The 20,508-nt window shown below is 47.6% G+C and overlaps 3 protein-coding genes across 6 annotated transcripts in view; 2 read left to right on the top strand and 1 right to left on the bottom strand.

The window, feature by feature from the left end:
• The window catches only part of rest (RE1-silencing transcription factor), a 7,684-nt gene extending 1,902 nt beyond the window's left edge, over positions 1-5,782 (top strand). For 2 of the 3 annotated variants that reach the window (XM_086222420.1, XM_086222421.1), the window contains exons 2-6: positions 202-463; positions 548-1,114; positions 1,196-1,356; positions 1,439-1,522; positions 2,548-5,782. In XM_086222420.1, the coding sequence (XP_086078546.1) occupies positions 216-463; positions 548-1,114; positions 1,196-1,356; positions 1,439-1,522; positions 2,548-4,283 (2,796 nt within the window). In that variant the 5' untranslated portion in view covers positions 202-215 and the 3' untranslated portion in view covers positions 4,284-5,782. The remainder of the gene's footprint in view (positions 1-201; positions 464-547; positions 1,115-1,195; positions 1,357-1,438; positions 1,523-2,547) is intronic. The other variant, XM_086222422.1, reaches the window with a different exon arrangement.
• noa1 (nitric oxide associated 1) lies at positions 3,779-14,636 on the bottom strand. 2 transcript variants are annotated; one of them, XM_086222424.1, is made up of 10 exons: positions 14,531-14,636; positions 14,156-14,442; positions 11,974-12,879; positions 11,706-11,870; positions 11,521-11,634; positions 10,858-10,946; positions 10,127-10,258; positions 6,934-7,050; positions 6,736-6,853; positions 3,779-6,653 (listed from the first exon to the last, which is right to left on the bottom strand). In XM_086222424.1, exons 2-10 carry the CDS (start codon positions 14,352-14,354, stop codon positions 6,412-6,414), a joined length of 2,082 nt encoding a protein of 693 aa, XP_086078550.1. In that variant the 5' UTR covers positions 14,355-14,442; positions 14,531-14,636; the 3' UTR covers positions 3,779-6,411. The 2 variants fall into 2 exon arrangements, with proteins under 2 accessions (XP_086078550.1, XP_086078549.1); XM_086222423.1 differs by having other exon boundaries at positions 14,156-14,572.
• nipsnap3a (nipsnap homolog 3A (C. elegans)) lies at positions 14,498-20,208 on the top strand. The gene is made up of 6 exons (XM_086222427.1): positions 14,498-14,696; positions 15,646-15,853; positions 17,060-17,221; positions 17,296-17,445; positions 17,607-17,693; positions 19,179-20,208. Exons 1-6 carry the CDS (start codon positions 14,631-14,633, stop codon positions 19,253-19,255), a joined length of 750 nt encoding a protein of 249 aa, XP_086078553.1. The 5' UTR covers positions 14,498-14,630; the 3' UTR covers positions 19,256-20,208.
• The last annotated feature ends 300 nt before the right edge of the window (positions 20,209-20,508 follow it).

Genomic DNA, 20,508 nt, shown 5'->3' with positions numbered 1-20,508 from the left:
ATTCAGTCTTTCTGCTGCTTTGAACTCTTTCCTAATGGTGTTATTTTGATATCACTTGATGGACTTGTTGAATTTGTTATTTTCTGTTCAAGATATTGAATCTGAGTATTGGGGCATCCTTTCTAAACTGACGGATATATCAGGATGAACCACACCACCTCGTCTCAGTCTTCTGTCTCATCAGTTTTTTTCACTCCCCAGCTTTCCAACTCAACATGGCTACACAGACGTTTTCTGTAGAAATGTTTCCTGTTGGCGTTTCCCTGATGGAGGACAGTCAGAACCTCAGTGACATGCCCAGGAACATGCCCGCACCTCAACTGGTGATGCTGGCCAATGTTGCAGCGGTGACAGCGGCGGAAGGTGGCGGCTGTGACGGGAGTGTAGCGGATGAGAAGGAGATGATGGAACTGAAGACGGTGGGATGCAGCTACTCAGACAGCGAGGACGAGAGCATCATCAGGTCAGGAATTAGTCCCTGCCTTTTCCCCCCGAATGTTCCCTCTTCCCTTTTGCTCCCATCTCAGTCGGCATCTGACCTGTACAGGTACAGCTATGACAACCAGAACCACCGGGAGGTCTGTATAATCGAGTACCCGGAATCTCCAGGTCCAAACATCCATGCTGTGGTTGTAGGAAATGATGGCAAGGACGATGAGGGCGACAGGGACAAAGCTGAAGATCTGTCAAAGCATTCAAATTCCCGCACCACCTCCTGCAACAGAACACCTCCGCTGTGTGCTAAACGGAAAGATGTCCCAGTGACCGTGGCAACAACTGAAGGTGGTAGGAAGAAGAAGCCATTCCACTGTAAGCCGTGCCACTTCCAGGCACAGCATGAGCAGGAGTTTGTTGACCACCTAAGCACCCATGCTGTCAGCAAGATGATGGTGGTGAACCGGGTGGAAGGCCGCAGCAAGGCCAAGGCCAAGGAGGTGGAGACCAAGGTGTCACCAGATGGAAAGGGAGAGAGTAGTGGGGGGGCGACAGGTGCATTGGCTGCTGCAGACAGCAAAGGGCTGATCCGCTGCGAACGGTGTGGATACAACACCAACCGCTACGACCATTACATCGCTCACCTGAAGCACCACAGCAAGGAGGGCGAGGACCACAGGTAAGACTCAACTGCTCATGTCTACAGGTGTGTGTCTCAACCGGGACTGACCACTATCCGCCAACTCTGCACATCTTTCAGGGTGTTCAAGTGCACGCTGTGCCCTTACACCACGATAAGCCAGTACCACTGGAGGAAGCACTTGCGTAACCACTTCCCCAGCAAGCTGCACACCTGCAGTCAATGCTCCTACTTCTCAGATCGTAAAAGCAACTACATCCAGCACATCCGCACGCACACAGGTCAGAATCCTTGCCCTGTCTCATTGTTTCCTGTTCTATTCAGCAGGGTATGTGTAATATGAACATGTGTTGTGTTAAACAGGTGTGCGCCCTTTCCAGTGTCCATACTGCGACTACTCCAGTGCCCAGAAGACACACCTGACCCGACATATGAGGACACACTCTGGTCAGTTCCCATTAAACAGGATGACTTGTAGACCATGATCCTGACGAGTAAAAGCATGAGGCGGAAACATCTTAATTTAGATTCAGTGTAGGGCTTCATCATAATGAACTGACTAGAGCCTCAAAGGAGGTGATTCCATCTTCAGAGTGAACAAGTACGCACTTTACATCACTGATCGCTGTGATTGCCCATCATGGTGGATGGAGCTTTGTTTTGGTTTAAGTGTTTTCAATATGCCAGCTAGGTTGCAAACTCACAGTGGTAGATTCCCACTCCATTATTATCATGAGTTGGCTGCCTGGTACCAAACAGTGAATGACATGATGTCAATTCATATCCATTACACACTCCAAAAACTCGTCATTTCTTGTCTATCACACCACGTGGTCAGATTGCCACCTCCTGATAACAAGTGGATCCAATGTGGTTTGTCGCTATGCATCTCTCACCAGTGACGGAAGAAGAAGTGTGTTACAGTTTAAGTAGTAAGACAAATCAGGATGTAGAAGTGTCAGTCATTGTATTACCACTAAAAATTGATGATCCTGTCACTCACCATGGTTGTGTCTTTCTTTGTCCACTGAAGCAGTCGTGGGATCAACACGGTAAAGTGTTTCTTGTCAATGTGCTGTGACTTCCTGTGTGATTTCATCCTGTCTGGACGTCCATGCTGGCTTGGGCCGACTTGAAAACATGCAATCAAACAAAAAGGGGAACCACATGGCCGGTTGGAGTGTCATTCAGCTAAATTCTCATTGGTTGACAGCCAAGATGAACCCCTGTTAATGGTGAAATGGGTCTAGTATTAGTAGTATTCTCTCTGTTTCTTTGGTTGACTTGATCTCACCTCCTGTCTCACAGTACCTGTGTTTTCAGGTCGGTCTACTCTGTTGTGGACACAGTCTGAACCCTCCTGCATGACAGAAGGCTTAGAGGACTGACTGTGTCTATCAGGTCACATGTACAAGTATTCAAACTCAGCCCCGCCTTCCCACCAGCATCTTAACAGCTTCTTCTCTGTGCAGGTGAGCGGCCTTTCAAGTGTGAGAGTTGCAACTATCTGGCTGCCAACCAGCACGAGGTGACCCGCCACATCCGCCAGGTCCACAACGGCCCGAAACCGCTGGCCTGCCCATACTGCGAGTACAAGACTGCTGACCGCAGCAACTTCAAGAAGCATGTGGAGCTCCACCTCCACCCACGCCAGTTCCTCTGCCCACTCTGCAAATACGCTGCCTCCAAGAAGTGCAACTTGCAGTACCACATCAAGTCCAGGCACTCAGGCTGCGACGTCACCGTGGATGTTTCCAAGGTCAAACTGCGGGTCAAGAAACCTGGTGTGGAAGAAACCACCAAAGCCAGAAAGTTGGGAAACTCGTCTAGTGTTGATGAGGACTTAGACGGGGACGAGGAGCTCTGCCATAATGACAAACAGTCAGGTCCCATCAATCTGTCTGTCAGGAAGAGCAGCAAGTTGAGCAGTGGGCAGTTGACTACAGGTGAATCACCTGATGACATGCAGAAGAAATCAAGCACCTCAGAGAAGGAGAAATCATCCAAGATGAAAGACAAAGCAGAGCCGGAGAAAAAGGTCACAACAAGGCAGAAGAGGGCTGAGAATTGTACCAAGATGGCAGATTTTCAGAAAGAGACAAGGACAACAGACAACAAGAGCAGGAGACGAGTCAAGAGGCTGTTAACTGTCCAGGAACCAGCTGACCATGAGGCAATGGAGGCAGAGACATCTAACCACCAAGGAGGCAAGGAGGACAGAGCGGTGGAGCACATGGTTGGGAAAGAAAAGGGGAAGGCAGGGCCTGAGGAACGAGAGCAGCTGAAGAGCAGTGAGAAAGAGAACAAAGGCCCTAACAAGCCCAGGATGTCAAAGAAGTCTGCCACTTCTCACAAACATGGTGGTCCCAATGGACTTCCCAAGGAAATGGTGGCCAAAGAGAAGGCCACCAAGAGGAAAGCAGCAGAGGCTTTAGATCTGTCCCCCAAGTCTCCGTCAGAGACACTGTCCAAGGCCAGACGCCGCAAAGCTTCCAAAACTGCTTCAGAGGAAACTGACAAGACAAAAGCTGCAGCTTCAACCCCACCAACTGGGCTGCCATCGCTCCCTGGTAAGCAGAAATTGACCAGGAAGTCCAACAGGAAGCCCGCAGAACTGGAACAAGCAGCAGCCAGAGCTGAGTCAGGGTCTATTGACTCTTTGTCATCTAAGACTCCAGGAAGAGACACTCCAACACAACAGTCAGTGCGCCCAGCAAGGAACTCCACCTGCCTCCATCAGACACCTCCCCCTGAACCGAATGACCCATTTGAGACAGAAGCCTCACCAGGTGAGACTCTGGATGAACCCTCTAACAAGAAGATGGGTGTTTCATTGAGCTGCAGGTCAAGTTCTCCTGCCAAGGATTGCCCTGCTCCCATGTTTGTTGAACCCACATCACGAACCAAGCCAACTGAGGCAGAAGATGACGAGGGGATCCATAGCAGCCATGAAGGTGGAAGTGACATCAGTGACAGTGGCTCAGAGGGGAGTGATGACTCTGGCCTCAACAGCAATGGTGCCAGCTCTGGCAAGATGGCCAACGACCCTGAAACACCGACCGATGAAATTCCTACTCCAACAGAGCTCAAGAGCCACACGTGCATATTCTGTGACCGTACATTCCCTATCGAAGTGGAGTACCGCCGCCACCTAAACCGCCACCTGGTCAACGTGTACTACATGGACACCACCAGCAAAGGAGAGTAAAAAGTGTCCATGTAGAGATTCTGGATGTCTGAACTACAGCAGCAAACAGATTGACATCCAACACTTCTGAATTAGAAACTCAACTGGTGAACCAACATGGCGTCAAAAAAGCTCTTCAAATAGAAATTATTTCAAATAGTTCTTGAAATTATGACTCACCTCCAGTTTGTCCAGCAGGATGATTATTGGCACCTGCCAACCAGCAGGTGGCGTCACTGTCTCATGACCTCACATCCATGGTGTCTGGGTCATGATGTCGTCACAGTCGATGTGACTCATTCATTTGTGATAAACGGATCAAAGTGATGCTCTAATAATGACATCATGATGGTAATTTGGACAGAGTATAAATTCCAGACTTGTCAGGTCTGTTGCCATGACGACAAGCTAATAACTTTATAATTGCAGGAAGGTCACGTGAACTAAAATCTGGTGGACTTCCTGTTTTGTCTGAACACATTTACAAACTCGAACTCTGTTATTTGACTGCCACGGTGATGATGATGATGTTGATGACGATGATGAGTTGGAACTCAGAATCATTTCATCTTCAAGTTTGATTGACAGATACCATGTTAAATCATCAGCATGAACATTATGTAGTTTTAGAATCAGCTGATTTGTTGGACCAAACGTGTCTCCACTGCAGTTAAAACAGTTTAACTGGTGTCACATCCGGATCAAATGATTCTGTCTCAGTGCGTTTGACAATCAGCGACGAGCAGCATTGTATCGCTTCATTATTGTGACGGTCATTTTTCTTGAGTCCAAAGAGTCGTGGCCAGTTTGTCTTATTGAACAATCAAGATGAACGTTCAGCGCGTCCCCTGCACGTCTTCGCTGTGATTAACGATGTCACACACTCAACGTGGTGACGCGTCAGTCATGTTGGAGTCATAGAGCTGAATTAACATGTAAATATTTCTGTGCAATATTTAGGGGAGACACCAAAGTAGACGTGACCTTTGTCACTGTCATTAAACCTTCAGATCTACCAGTCACTATGACTTCTGTTTTCTGTCTGTTGTTTTACGTTATTTGACTGTCTTGTTTTTTCAATGAAACTGTTGGTCTCCCTCGATCAGATGGTCTGTCTTTTCATTTCATTCAGTTTGACAGATCAGCTGATTCTCTGCAATAACCCTACTATTGCTGTGCATGTCGAGGAACACCCCGCACATAAGCTCCAAATCTCTTAGTACGTTTTGGTTTGTAAAGATGCTGAATTCTTCAGCTTAATTCTTCTAATGTCACTAATGCTACTTTATAACATCTGGCTTAATGTCTGATTAGCTGTGACCTCCAAGTCAAAGTTAAACAACTACAAATCAAGCAACTTTACTTCAAAATGTGTGAAAATTTAAAAAACAAAACACGGACCATCTGGTAAGGATTTGTCTTCTGCTCATGACGAATTTAAAAGTTAAAATGGCACCAATGTTATTGTCAAAGATGAATAAGTTTCCTGTTTTCACTGTAAATAAACTTGCTGTTAACCCACCTAATTCTGTCTGCACATTTTTCAGTAGAGATTTGCAAGAATTGTTAAAGGCCTCAATGTCTCAGCACAGCCAGCTTTAAGTATGTTAGCTTAGCAACAATTTACAAGCTAGCTAGTATGTAATAATACAAGAGCTTGTCACTGGCAATTCCTATGTAAGACGAGGGACTCCGATAGGCTACACACAGCAATCATTCCCTCTGTCAGGCAGCAGTGAAGCTAATAAAGATGTGTTGCCTGACTAACAGTGGCGGCTAAAGATTCTGAGAGGTACTGATCAGAGAGCAGGTTCCTGGACTGGAGGATCTGGTTGCGTGACTGGGTCTCTCTGGAGAGTTAGCTCAAAATTTGTATCTATACAATTAAACAAGAACTGAAACAAAGACTCTCAGCTGTTAGCAAAGTTAGCGAGATTTTAATAACCATATTCAAAATCTTTTCAGTCATTTGTAGAAATATGTAGGTTATCAAATATCTGAATGAGTGTATAGCTATTAAATATGCAAGTAAGTAAAAGTAAGCAACTTAATTTTTTTAACCCCCCCCATCAGAGGTTGCCAGTCTGTCAATCAAATCCCCAAAATCCATCCAACAGCAGAATAAACCTACTCTGACAGGAAGTAGAAGTCAATTCTTCATCTTTTTCTTCCTCATTTTCAGCCTCTTGGCACCAGAGGCAGACACCCCACTGTCCAGCAGCCCCACCGGCCTTAAGGGTTTGTAGGCGGTAGATTTGTGAACACGTGCTCCTTTAAGAGAGACAATGAGAGGAAGCAGTGGTGGCATCCTCAGACTGAAACCTGCCTCCTCGGGACCGTGAACCTTCAACAGCAGCTGGTCACCTGCTGGCGCCGTCACAGCCACCCAACCTGCAGACAGATCGCATTTGTGTCATGAACACCACGCCCAGCAGAGACTCAAAGTTCAGTGTCCATGCAGTCCTCTAGTTACCTGCAGATGACAGTTTAATGTCAGCGGTAGCTTCCAGGTGACCTCGACCCTCTAGGCAGAATTCCTGGGGAACCAATGCTGGGAATTCCTCCATACGCTCCGACCCTCCCATGGGCACCTGAAGGCAACACCACAGATGGTATGGTTTGAAACTATGAGCCTGCCTTCTGTAGTTGTGACTACAGAGTGCCCTCTCACCGCCAGCAGCTCATGTCCAGCATGTTTCTGATAAACACTGTCTGCTTTTTCCAGATTGGTGATGTGAACTGGGACTTGACTGGATGCCACAACCGAAAACCAGCAGGATGCCGTCCCCTGTAAACAGATGGAAGTTGATTAGCAACTGCTGGTACTCTAAAAAATTGATCTTCATCATAGGACAAAGGACAGTCAAAGGTACCAGTGACCTCCTACTGGTACCAGATGAGGGACTGGTCTCTGTACTGGTCTGATTAGATCTCAGTGCAACTTTGATACCATTGACCACCATATCCTTCTACAGAGACTGGAACCTGTCACTGGTATTAAAGGAACCACTCTAAACTGGTTTAGGTCATATTTACTAGGTCATCTCAGGTGGTACTAGTTAATGATGGTTCCTCTGAGACCACTACAGTCAGTTCTGGTGTTCCACAAGGGTCTGTGCTTGGACCAGTCCTCTTCACCCTGTACCTGCTTCCTCTAGGTCACATGATCAGGAAACACTCCATTAATGTTCACTGCTATGCAGACGACACTCAGCTGAACTCATCAATGATCCACATGGAACAAACCAGCTGACTGAACTGGAGGCCTGTCTGAAGGACAGGAAACATGGAGGACCATCATTTCCTTTATTAAACTCTGATAAACTGAAGTTCTGGTGCTGGGCCCAAACACCTGAGGACCACCTGATCTGATGAGACAGGTACCCTGGATGGCACCACCCTGGCCCCCAGCACCACCGTAGGAACCTAGCAGTTCTCTTATACCAGGACCCTTTGACTCCCACATTCAACAAACCTCCAGGACGCCTTCTTCCATCTACGTAACATCGCTAAGATCAGACACATCCTGGCTCAAGAAGACGCAGAAAAAAAAAGTCCAGACATTTGTCACTTCCAGGCTGGATTCCGAGTAATCCAGGATGGATGGATTCCCTCCTATGAGGCTGGACTTATAAGTCCCTAAAGACTCTCCAGTTGCTGGTGTACTGACAAGAACTAGTAGACCAGATCTCTCTTGTACTGGCTTCTCTGCGCTGGATCCCTGTCAGATCCATAATAGAATTCTAGATTATTTTATCATCCAAAGTCCTCAACAATCAGGCTCCTTCAAACCTAACAGAGCTCATGGTTCCCTACAACCCAGTTATAACCGTTCACTCCCAGGATGCTGCTGGGCACCTGCTGGTTCCCAGAGGCTCCAAAAGACAAATGGGAGCCAGAGCCTTCAGCTATCAGGCTCCCCTCCTGTAGAACCGTCTCCCAGTTTCAGTCCAGGACCCAGACCCCCTCCTATGTTTAAGAGCAGACTTAAGACCTCCTTGTTGATCAGGCTTATAGTCAGGACTGCTTAGGCTGGCCCTTAGATCTGCTGCTATAGGCTCAGACTGCTGGGATCTCCCATGATGCACTGGGCTTCTCTCTCCTCCTCCTGTCCTCATACGTGTTACTAACTTGACTTCTTCTCTGAAGCATTTGTGATATGTTTGTCTTGTATTTGCCAGCACTTAAATGATAATTATCTACAATTTAATTTGGAGGACCCTTTTGTCCAAAGCAACGCACAACAAAAGCAAGAATTTAGACTGGAGGGAAACCCTGAACAAGCACGACAAAGTGCTTCAAGTTTGATTGGTCACAGGGGCTGCCATCTAGTGGCAGAAGAAGGGACAGTTTTCTTCTTCTTTTTCTTTCTATAATGTAACCACAACTAATAATTTACCATCAACAATATCTTCAACATTCAGTAACCAACATCCAAGATCCGGCAGCACATTTCTGGAACTGTAAGAGACACTCTGATTTATGGGATCATCACCAGCATTTAGACACACGGCGCACTTTCATGTGTAATGATGACGTCAGCGCAATGACGTACGAGAGAGAAACACACAGGCACGCAGCCCCACAGCGGGAGTTCAGACCCGTGTCTGCTGGAAGCTTGAATGCGCCCTGATGCTGAGCAAACACAGGTCCAAAAACCCGCTTTGACCCCCGTGTTTCAGTGTGAAAGGGTTAATAAAGGGCGGATTGACAAGACCACGCGATCAAGGCCACACGAACCGTTATCATTATTGATTATGCTGAAATTGATTGCTTGAATAACCTGTAGATGTTATCATTGGTAGCTAGTTATTGTTATTGTCGTGTGTCTTAACTCTCCCGTCCTTCGTCCCTCTGTCGTTCTCTCTGCTCGTTTTTCTACCTCCATCTTGTTCATGTCCCCGTCTGTCTGTCTCTCTCCCTTCTTTCTCTCTCTGTGCCTCTCTTTTCTGTCCCTGTCCTCCGTCTCTCTCTCTCTCCATCCAGCAGGTCAAAGCAGACGTCCATCCCCACTGATCCTGGATCTGCTCCACTTTTCTGCTGGTAAAGGAAGGTTTTCATCTCTGCTGTCTCAGATGTGCTGGTTCATAGAAGGAGGGAGGTTCTCCACCTGCTCTACTAGGAGGGAGGTTCTACACCTGCTCGACTAGGAGGGAGGTTCTTCACCTGCTCTCCCAGGAGGGAGGTTCTTCACCTGCTGTACAAGGAGGGAGGTTCTTCACCTGCTCTACTAGGAGGGAGGTTCTTCACCTGCTCTACTAGGAGGGAGGTTCTTCACCTGCTCTACTAGGAGGTAGGTTCGAGACCTGTTCTACTAGGAGGGAGGTTCTCCACCTGCTCTACTAGGAGGGAGGTTCTACACCTGCTCTACTAGGAGAGAGGTTCTCCACCTGCTCTACTAGGAGGGAGGTTCTACACCTGCTCGACTAGGAGGGAGGTTCTTCACCTGCTCTCCCAGGAGGGAGGTTCTTCACCTGCTGTACAAGGAGGGAGGTTCTTCACCTGCTCTACTAGGAGGGAGGTTCTCCACCTGCTCTACTAGGAGGGAGGTTCTTCACCTGCTCTACTAGGAGGGAGGTTCTTCACCTGCTCTACTAGGAGGTAGGTTCGAGACCTGTTCTACTAGGAGGGAGGTTCTACACCTGCTGTAAAAGGAGGGAGGCAGCAGGGAACTTTCGCTGTGATTCCGCACAAATACATATCTACAAATAAAACTGATGTGACTTGATCTGTAACCAAGATTAACAACTGTTAATGCTAACATGCTAAAGCTGGCACTAGCCTGTTAATAATGCTAGTGCTGGCATGCTAAAAATTCTTATGCTAGCAACAGGCTCAGTGCAGTGGGCTCTCTTTGTTCTAACCTGCAGGAAGTCGATCCTGGCCAGAGCTCCCAAGAACAGACTCATACCGGGCTTCAACACAAATGTCCGTGGAACGATGGCCTGAGTGGGTACCACCAACCTTACTTCCTGTTCAGTAAGCAGGCTGAGGACCTGCAGAAAGAAAAAGTGCTGATGGTGATGATGATGTCAGAGAGGATGAAGGCTGCATGTTTGTGCCAAGATTCGTCGTTTAAATGAATAAATTATCCGCAGAGGCCGACGTGTTCAAATCTGAATTTTGACATCCAACTTGGCCAAACAAGCAACTCTGCAGCTCCATGCCTTCAAGAACTGACATTAAGACTCGTCAGCTCGAGTGTCTTCACATTTGCTGCTACTCGTTACACAACTGTTATAGTCATAACACAACACTACAGGTTCAGCCCTGATTGAGCAGTTAGCAAAGCTACAAACTGAGCTAGCTCATCACATCAGTGTCTTAAACGGAGTTATTGACAAGTTGGCAGTTAAACATCGTATGTCTAAATATTTGGGAAAAAAAAAGAAAAAGAAATCATTTAGGATGAGCGTTTCAACCTGAACGTGGCACTGCAACAGTCAAAGTTTTTAGGCAACAAGAACAGCTATTAAAAATGCAAGGGTTACGTCGACATCTGGTGATGAAAATAAAGAGAGACATCTCGTTAAATCCACCAAGTTCCTCTCAGGCCACACCCCTGAACTGACACCCAGCTGAAGACTTGACTCACATCACGTTCCTTCATGATCCCTGGTGTGTCAAACAGCCAGTTGGCGTCTTTCAGCTCATTGTATGTGAACTCAGTTGACCTGCTGGGAGCTGATGTCACAGAGGGTACAAAATCAGATAAGGGTTAAAGGACAATAACAGGGGACATGGCCAAAGCACGTTTTCTAGTTCTTCATTTGTTTCTGAGAGTCGATTCAAGTTCTACAAACAGTAAAGTGGTGTTTAATAATCGTCAAGTCAAGTCAATTTTACTTCTATAGCGCCACATCACAACAAAAGTTATCTCATGACACTTTACAGGTAGAGCAGGTCTAGAATCACACTCCTTCAATGAACCTCCACCCAACAGAGACAAAGACAGAGAATGGAGGAAGACAGAGAGACAGAAGGAAAGAGAGGGACAGAGATAAAGAGAGAAAGGAGGAGAGACTGATGGACAGAGACAAAGACAGAGAATGGAGGAAGACAGAGAGACAGAAGGAAAGAGAGGAACAGAGATAAAGAGAGAGAGAAAGGAGAGACTGATGGACAGATGGGGACGTGAGCAGGTGGAGCTACGGGTGGCAGCTGGAGAGTCTTTAGGGACTTATTAGTCCAGCCTGGTAAGAGGGAAGGAATAATAGCACATCATTCATCCAATCAGACGTCCTGTTAGGTTTCTCACCTGGCAGCGCGGTCTTGCCCTCTTCATTTTCTCCAAAAGCCAAACTGTCGGGATCAAACTCAATCATGTTCCGTCTTGACCCACTTTCAGCTTGGAACGTTCTGCCGACGCAACCTGAAGGAGACAGGTGAGGTGGTTTATCTGTTGAAGACAGGGTATGGCCCTCAGGCCCCCAGCCCACTAACCCACTAAGTAGCCCCGTCGGCAGAAGTCCTGCAGCCTCTTCAGCTCTTTGGGTGACAGGTCGCACTCCATCTGGTGTGATGCTTTATTTAGGCGCTCCTGCCGCCGGAACATCCTGTATGGTGTTGGGTTGATGATAGGAAACTTCAACAGGTTCAAAGTTGTCCCTGGACACACAGCAGCAAGAAATGGAGAAAAGACAGCAAGTCACATGATCAGGATGTTTCTCTAAGAATTACAGGAGAAGTCAAAGACAGTTGGAAAGCTCACCAGGCCATGGCGAGATGGTGGCTTTCTGGATGGCGTTGGAGGATTTGGACTTGCAGTAGTCAGACTCCAGCAATGTGTTGAAGAGCGTCGACTTTCCTGCATTGGCACTTCCCACCAGGTAGACATCGCCTTTATACTTCCACGACCTCTGCAGGCTGGAGATCAGAGCCTCAACACCGTAACCAGTCTTGGCACTGATCAGGTGGATGTCAGTGACCTGGTCTCTGAAGCCAGCATCCTGGCAGTAGTGGGCAATCTGGCGTCTTATTCGGTGCAGGTAGTTGGGTGAGTCTCTAGGAAGGAGGTCGATCTTGTTGCCGAGAACCACAACATGCTTGTTGCTTCCCACCAGCTCCGGCAGGTCAGGGACAATGGAGTCCGGGACATCCAACAGGTCAACAATCAGCAGCACCAGGCCCTTCTGGGAGTGGATCTGCTGCACCACGCTGCGGAACTCTTCTTTGGGCACCTGCAGGTTCAGGGCCTTACGGTGATGGGTGAGCAGGTGGCAGCGCTGGCAGGTGGCACTGCCCAGACTTTGCTCCTGCTGCAGCACCTTGAACTTCTCACTGGGCAGATACCCAGGAATGGTGGTGTCAATGCAGTGCAAGATGGCACCACAGCCCGAGCAGCAGGTATCGCTGATGGGTTCGTCCACATCTGGAGTCCCATGGACCTTGTGCTCGCCCTTTGTCACCTTCTGCTTCCTCTTAGATGCCACGACGCTTGAGTCCAGTGGGAAGTCCACATCCTGGAACTGTATTAGACCGTCAGGCTCGGCATCCCGGAGGGCGAAACTCCTCAATGCCTGCAGCTGATGCTTCAGAGAGCTGATCTGCCGCTGACGAGGACGAGAAGGAAGAGGAGGGAAACAGATCTCCCCCTGCCTGGGGTCCTCCTCCTGGTCTGAGGTGATGACCAGAAGAAGAGACAAATATTAGACCAACTGTAACCATAGCAACCGTGAATTAAATGCTCTCATTTCAACTCCTCTGTGTGAGATTGTTCATCAGATAACTTGGAGACATGATAGAACTCTTCAGGAAGCACTCAGTGACTCATATAATATTAATATGTGCTGAGTGGGACACAGCGCCACCTGATGGACGGAGCAACTGTTGCAGCCCCTCACACACAAGTCGAACAGACTAAAACATCCACAGACATCTGAACCACAGATGAGGGACGCAGGCGTCCTCACCAGGACGTCCTCACCAGGACGTCCCTGCCAACTTCTGTCAACAGACTGTCCGTGTCTTCATTTCAATTAGCAGCTCTGTCCGTATCAGTGTAGCGGATCATGTGATCACATCAGCACTTTGAAGAGGTGAAACTCGCGTCCCTGCTGGAGCTGCTTCCCAGAGGATGAACGGAGCTGAAAACGTAAATTCTACTTTTTTAAATCCTCATTTTACTTTACTAATATCAGTGAGGCAAAATAAACACAGCACAACTATGAACACAGACAAACCCAAAATGAACAAATGGGGAGGGCATCGAAAAAGATCAGCACAAGAAGAGGAAATGGATGAATCCAAATTCATTTGATATTGAATTTAATTTCTGCTTCCATCTTGAATAAAGTCAGGGTTTAGTTAACAACGTGAGACACTGACAGAAATGAATAACAATCATCATCCACCGACATAAAAAAAATCATTTTCTCATACTCAGTACGACCTGCCAAGAAACTACGGCCGGCTGGACAAGTCGGCCCGGAAAGGGACGCAAGGACAGCAGGTGACTTAAACCGGGCCAGGTGTGTCTAGTCCTGGGCCAGGTGTGTCTAGTCCTGGGTCAGGTGTGTCTTTTCCTGGGCCAGGTGTGTCTTTTCCTGGGCCAGGTGTGTCTAGTCCTGGGCCAGGTGTGTCTTTTCCTGGGCCAGGTGTGTCTAGTCCTGGGCCAGGTGTGTCTAGTCCTGGGCCCCTGTGCTGCATATGTGAGTGAGGATGTTGGGATGGGGGTTCTTCTGTCTGCTTACACATTTATTACTCATTAGTAATCAATAATCACTCCTCGGTGTTCTAAGCAATGACAAATGAAGCGTCTACCTTCTTCTATGTGACACCATCACCTACCGACCCACTAACAGTTGGAATGAAACGTGTGATTAGTGACGTCACCAAGCCTGTTTTTTGTTCACATCAAATATCGTTCATTTTCCAGGATCCGGTGCTCTCACCAGTCAGGTCCAGGAACACGAACTCTTCCTCCAGGTTCGGGTCCACCGTGCAGCTCTTGGGGCTCGTTCGGTCGTTGCTGCACAACTCCCGGCCGCAGACGCGTCCTGCCGCCTCCTCCGGCCTCAGCAGTGACCCGGCGGACCGAAACGTCCTCCACAGCCGCCGGAGCGGCACCGACCCTCGGAATAACGTCCACATGTCCGGGCTCAGCTCGAGGGGCAGTACGGACGCAGCTGTATTACGGGGAACTTTACTTCCTGAACGGACGTGACGTCAGAGAAGTTGGCTTCATAAAAAAAGTGGAAACGTTTATTTTATTTTATTATTCAACAATTAAACCAAAGAGTCGCACGCGGAGCAATGAATCTTCTCACGTGACAGTAGATCGCCGTTCAGTTCCGCCTCTTGTTGGTGGGCGGGGCTCCGTCTGTCGGTATTTCCGGTTCAGCTCATCCCATCTCTCACCATCCAAACATGTTGAGGTTCACAAGTTTCTCGCGGATCCGAGCCGGACTCATTCTCGGACCCACTCCTGGTTCGGTGAGTGACGTCATCACGCCACCGAACACTCGAGCGGGTCGTTTTGTGTCAACAGTTTCCGATGTGACGTTCGATAAATACTTTCAAATATTTGATTTTTAAAAAGTTTGATTTCAAATTCGACAAATACCACTTTTATGGCGACGTCACATGCAGGAAGTTGTAGTTTCAAAGTTTTTAGTAATCAAGCGAATTGTTGTTTGTTTATGAATGTCCATGAATCTGGAGAAGGAAGTTTGTTATTTATGATTCTATTTCATCACCAGTAATGATTATATGACCAAATATTGAGATACTTTATTTTTATGTCATCCAGCTGACACAAACACGGAATCCAGTCTAAAGATCAAAAAGGTCAAAGTTCAAGTTAGACATTAACGGCAGGTCACTAACCCGCAGAAGAATGTTTATGACTGAAGAACTTGAAGACTTGAATGTTGAAGAATAACTGTAAAGTTAAAAGCAACAATGTTGTTATTGAGAAAATGTACTTTGTTTGTGTACCTGAGGCTCCTCCCCTTCATTTATTACTTAATTGCCAACAAAGCCTCAATGTGAACAACTAGAGACTGTAGTTCTTTTTATTTTGATAATCATTATTTATATAATTTTTCTATCCATCCATCCCTCCATGTTCTCCCTGTTCCTGCTGGGTTCTCTCTGGTACTCCAGCTTCCTCCACAGTCCAAAGACATCAAGAGGGACCAGGTTAATCCAGACTCTAAATTGACCTTAGGCGTGGCTGGGAGAGCCAATGGTTGTCTGTCTCTATGTGTTGGCCCTGCCATGGACTGGTGACCTGTCCAGGGGGAAGGCTGCTGGGATAGGCTCCACCCCCACCACCCTCAACAGGAGGAGAGGGGGAACATGGTGGGCCAGATTTGGTCCTGAGGCCCCACTTTGGGCAGCCAATCTTAAATGTCTCTACCATCTTTCCTCCTCTCTGCAGCCGTGTGTGCGTCTCTCCACAGCACCCCAGCAGGAACACGGAACCTTCTACGAGTTCCGCACCTACTGCATCAGGCCAGACCAAAATGCTGCCTTCCTGAATCTGACTAATGAGAAGATCCACCTCCGCACTGCCCACTCCCAGTTGATTGGCTACTGGAGCATCGAGTATGGTGGCCTGAATCAGGTCTTCCATATATGGAAGTATGGTGAGGTGGCTTTTCCTTGTTGGTGCTGGTCTTCATTTCAGTTCATGTTTATTGGCCCACATGTACCAGATCCCTGCGTTTTAGCTGCTGCTAATTTCCTGTGCTGGTCCGCGGTAGGTCTTTAGAAAAACTGAAGTACACTGAGAGACACACACACACACACACACACACACACACACACCCGTTTAAACAGGCCACACATGCCTGATATGCTTTTAAAAACTCCTCCAGTTAGAAGTTCTAACGTTGGTGATTCTGATGAGTTGGGGGTTCAGTCAGCGGTTCCTCCATGTGTTCCCTCCTTCTGCCCTAACAGGGCTTCGCTACTCCACAACTCCTTGCCATTCTTGTATAAAACCCCTGTGCTTGACAAAGACTTGAATGGTCCCCATCACTGACTGCTGCCTGGAAGCTACACCATTGCCCTCGTTCACTGGGTGTAAATGCAGGAAGACGAATGAAGCCCTGGAAGTGTGGGAGAGACTGTGAACAATCACTTCTTCCTCGTAGTCGGCCGCTTACAGCCTGTGGTGACAGCTGTTGCTTATGGTGGCATCTCAAGATGCTCGTCCTAGATGGATGAACCAGATCTTGGGACATCCGGAGGATTTTGTTTTGTTTTGTTTTGTTCCTCTGGTACTTTTTCACTCCTCTCTACTTCTTCGTTGGTAGTGACGGTGTGGCTCCTCTCTACTTCTTCGTTGGTAGTGACGGTGTGGCTCCTCTCTACTTCTTCGTTGGTAGTGACGGTGTGGCTCCTCTCTACTTCTTCGTTAGTAGTGACGGTGTGGCTCCTCTCTACTTCTTCGTTGGTAGTGACGGTGTGGCTCCTCTCTACTTCTTCGTTGGTAGTGACGGTGTGGCTCCTCTCTACTTCTTCGTTGGTAGTGACGGTGTGGCTCCTCTCTACTTCTTCGTTGGTAGTGACGGTGTGGCTCCTCTCTACTTCTTCGTTGGTAGTGACGGTGTGGCTCCTCTCTACTTCTTCGTTGGTCGTGACGGTGTGGCTCCTCTCTACTTCTTCGTTGGTAGTGACGGTGTGGCTCCTCTCTACTTCTTCGTTGGTAGTGACGGTGTGGCTCCTCTCTACTTCTTCGTTGGTAGTGACGGTGTGGCTCCTCTCTACTTCTTCGTTGGTAGTGACGGTGTGGCTCCTCTCTACTTCTTCGTTGGTAGTGACGGTGTGGCTCCTCTCTACTTCCACAGACAGTTTCTCTCAACGAGCAGCAGTCCGGGCAGCTCTGGCTCAGGACTCCCGCTGGGTCTCGGAATACATTTCCGTGGCCATTCCTATGCTGACGTCTCAGGACAATGAGGTTGCCTACCTCGTTCCCTGGAGCCGCCTGCAGATGCCGCCAAAGGAGGCTGGTAAGTCCCTCCCATTACCACCAAACCAATGAACTGCTTCAACTGCTGGTTGTGACAGCAAGTGTGTGTTTCAGGGGTCTACGAGCTGGTTTCCTTCCAGATGCGTCCCGGAGGTCCAGCAGTTTGGGGCGATGCCTTCCAGGCTGCCATCATCTCCCATGATGCACTGGGATATGGCAAGCTGGTGGGAGCTTTCCACAATGAGTTTGGCCTGCTGAATACAGGTACGCTTCAAAATATACAACTTTTGTAAATTTGAGAGTTCATTCAATGACCAGCAGAGACATCTGCAGTTGTCAGGATGTGACACGTGATGCTCTTAACTATAAATGCACGTGTGTGTGTGTGTGCGCGCGCATGTTTGATGATGTAATTGTGCCATTAGTTCACGCCCTCTGGTGGTACAAGAGTGCGGATGAGCGGGCAGAGATTCGACACCAAGCTCATACTGATGCAAGGGTTGTTGCTGCAGGTAAGGCTGTGGTATGCAGTGAGGATGTGACATCACACGCTTCAGATTTATTGATCAGGTTATTAAAACCATCATAATGTTCTGATTATTGGTTTTCCTTTTCATATTTAAGAGATCTTTTCAAAAAAATTACATTTATATAAAATGTTTCAAATTTAAGCTGTTGCTGTACAGGATGTGGCTGGGGAAAGGTGTTGTTATGGTCCAACAGGAAGTGATCGTGTCAGGGATGAGGTCCAACGGGAAGTGATCGTGTCAGGGATGAGGTGTGTTTGCAGTCCAACAGGAAGTGATCGTGTCAGGGATGAGGTCCAACAGGAAGTGATCGTGTCAGGGATGAGGTCCAACAGGAAGTGATCGTGTCAGGGATGAGGTCCAACAGGAAGTGATCGTGTCAGGGATGAGGTCCAACGGGAAGTGATCGTGTCAGGGATGAGGTGTGTTTGCAGTCCAACAGGAAGTGATCGTGTCAGGGATGAGGTCCAACAGGAAGTGATCGTGTCAGGGATGAGGTCCAACAGGAAGTGATCGTGTCAGGGATGAGGTCCAACGGGAAGTGATCGTGTCAGGGATGAGGTGTGTTTGCAGTCCAACAGGAAGTGATCGTGTCAGGGATGAGGTCCAACAGGAAGTGATCGTGTCAGGGATGAGGTCCAACGGGAAGTGATTGTGTCAGGGATGAGGTGTGTTTGCAGTCCAACAGGAAGTGATTGTGTCAGGGATGAGGTGTTTGTAGTCCAACAGGAAGTGATCGTGTCAGGGATGAGGTATTTGTAGTCCAACAGGAAGTGATCGTGTCAGGGATGAGGTGTGTTTGTAGTCCAACAGGAAGTGATCGTGTCAGGGATGAGGTGTGTTTGCAGTCCAACAGGAAGTGATCGTGTCAGGGATGAGGTGTGTTTGCAGTCCAACAGGAAGTGATCGTGTCAGGGATGAGGTGTGTTTGCAGTCCAACAGGAAGTGATCGTGTCAGGGATGAGGTGTGTTTGTAGTCCAACAGGAAGTGATCGTGTCAGGGATGAGGTGTGTTTGCAGTCCAACAGGAAGTGACGTGTCAGGGATGAGGTGTGTTTGCAGTCCAACAGGAAGTGATCGTGTCAGGGATGAGTTGTGTTTCAGTCCAACAGGAAGTGATCGTGTCAGGGATGAGGTGTTTGTAGTCCAACAGGAAGTGATCGTGTCAGGGATGAGGTGTGTTTGTAGTCCAACAGGAAGTGATCGTGTCAGGGATGAGGTGTGTTTGTAGTCCAACAGGAAGTGGTTATCTCCTGGTTCCTCCACCAACAGGAAGTGGTTATCTCCTGGTTCTTCCCCCAGCAGCCAATAGGATCGCTCCATGTGATTGTGGTGATTGAATCAGTAAATCAGCTCTAGTGAACAAAAGTTGATGATCTTCCAGGTTGAGTTCATCAATACTTCCTATGTAATCTTTCAGTTATCAGTAGAATCAATATACCGAGTCAATAATCATAATGTATCTGTCAGTCAGGAGCAGCACTGTCCATCTCAACTCTCAGAAGAACAAACTCATGTTTCCGTGTTCCTTCTCGCCGATGAACTGACCTCCTGACCTCATGTTGGTGTCTCCATGGTAACAGACTAACATGAGCAACAGTAAGACTGCCTCCTTTCATCAGTGAGGCAATGACAGCTCTGCATCACCAGGCACTGGGGGTCTGTCCACCCCAGAAACACCAGCAGAGTCATTGTCCAGTTGTGACCTCCTCATGTCACCGTGGCAACTTTTCTGTCTGCTCTGTCTAAATATTTGTTGAATAATCAACTATTTACTCAAGAATCAAATGTAAAAATAATGTGATTGAATTGTCTCCCCTCCCCCAGTATGACATCACCTGAGGTAAAATGAATATAGGAAGAGGTGTTGCCATGGTGACTGTCACTTCACCGCCTAATATGCTCTGCGCCGATGCTGATGGAATTTGTAGTTCTAGCTGATGCTAGAACACGAGCCGCAATCGTCACATCATTTCATTTGAGTTGACGAGATCAGGGCTCTCGTTCCGCTTGTGTTCTAAATTCATTCATTTAACACTGAGCAAGAACATCCTGAGGGGTTTTGCATTGTTAACCCTTTCAGCAGCATCTTCTGGTCCTGAGGGATGTCCGCAGGTTGCTGATCAAATATCTCCCATCAGAGAGGACCTTTATTTTACACGTTGACATGTTTGTGACACATGGAAATAAACTCAAACATGCATTCATAACAAGCTCTACCTCATTACATTTAGAGACCAGAAACCATCAATTGATTATTTTCGGTTATTTTGATCCACGATGATGTCATCCGTTTTTCCTGTGACCCCGCCCACAGCCAACTGGCTTGCCAGCAGTTATTTACAGACATTTTTTTCCATGTTATCATCAGTGATCAACAGATACTTAAAGATCGGAGAATTCATGTATTCGCAGAAAACATTTGATCCAAATGAATGTTACCTGTTCAACTTTAACATCAGAACAAACAGCTGATTGTCTATCATTAATAAATTGTTTGATCATGTGACCTCTTCCTGACGCCTTCTTTTGACCCACATACTTTGAACATACCAAATAACCCTGTAAACCCCCCTTCGTAGTGAGAGGTTCCCCGATGCAGCTTCATGTTCAATGTTTGATTGCTGTGTTGTGTAGAACGTGTTGATGTAAGAAGCTCCGTGAGGGCCAACATTCTGATGCGTCTCCTCTTGACGTCTCGACGTTTTTATTTATTCACCCTAGAACATTTGCACAAGAGAACACGCCTCGACACCCACCTTTATATCACTTCCGTTGTAGTTGGCTGACTGTGACTCTG

Source organism: Aulostomus chinensis, chromosome 13 (genome assembly GCF_037954235.1).
Source record: "Aulostomus chinensis isolate RoL2024-O1b breed Wild chromosome 13, RoL_Achi_v1.0, whole genome shotgun sequence".
NCBI lineage: Eukaryota > Metazoa > Chordata > Actinopteri > Syngnathiformes > Aulostomidae > Aulostomus > Aulostomus chinensis.
This window is presented reverse-complemented; position numbering and strand designations above follow the sequence as displayed.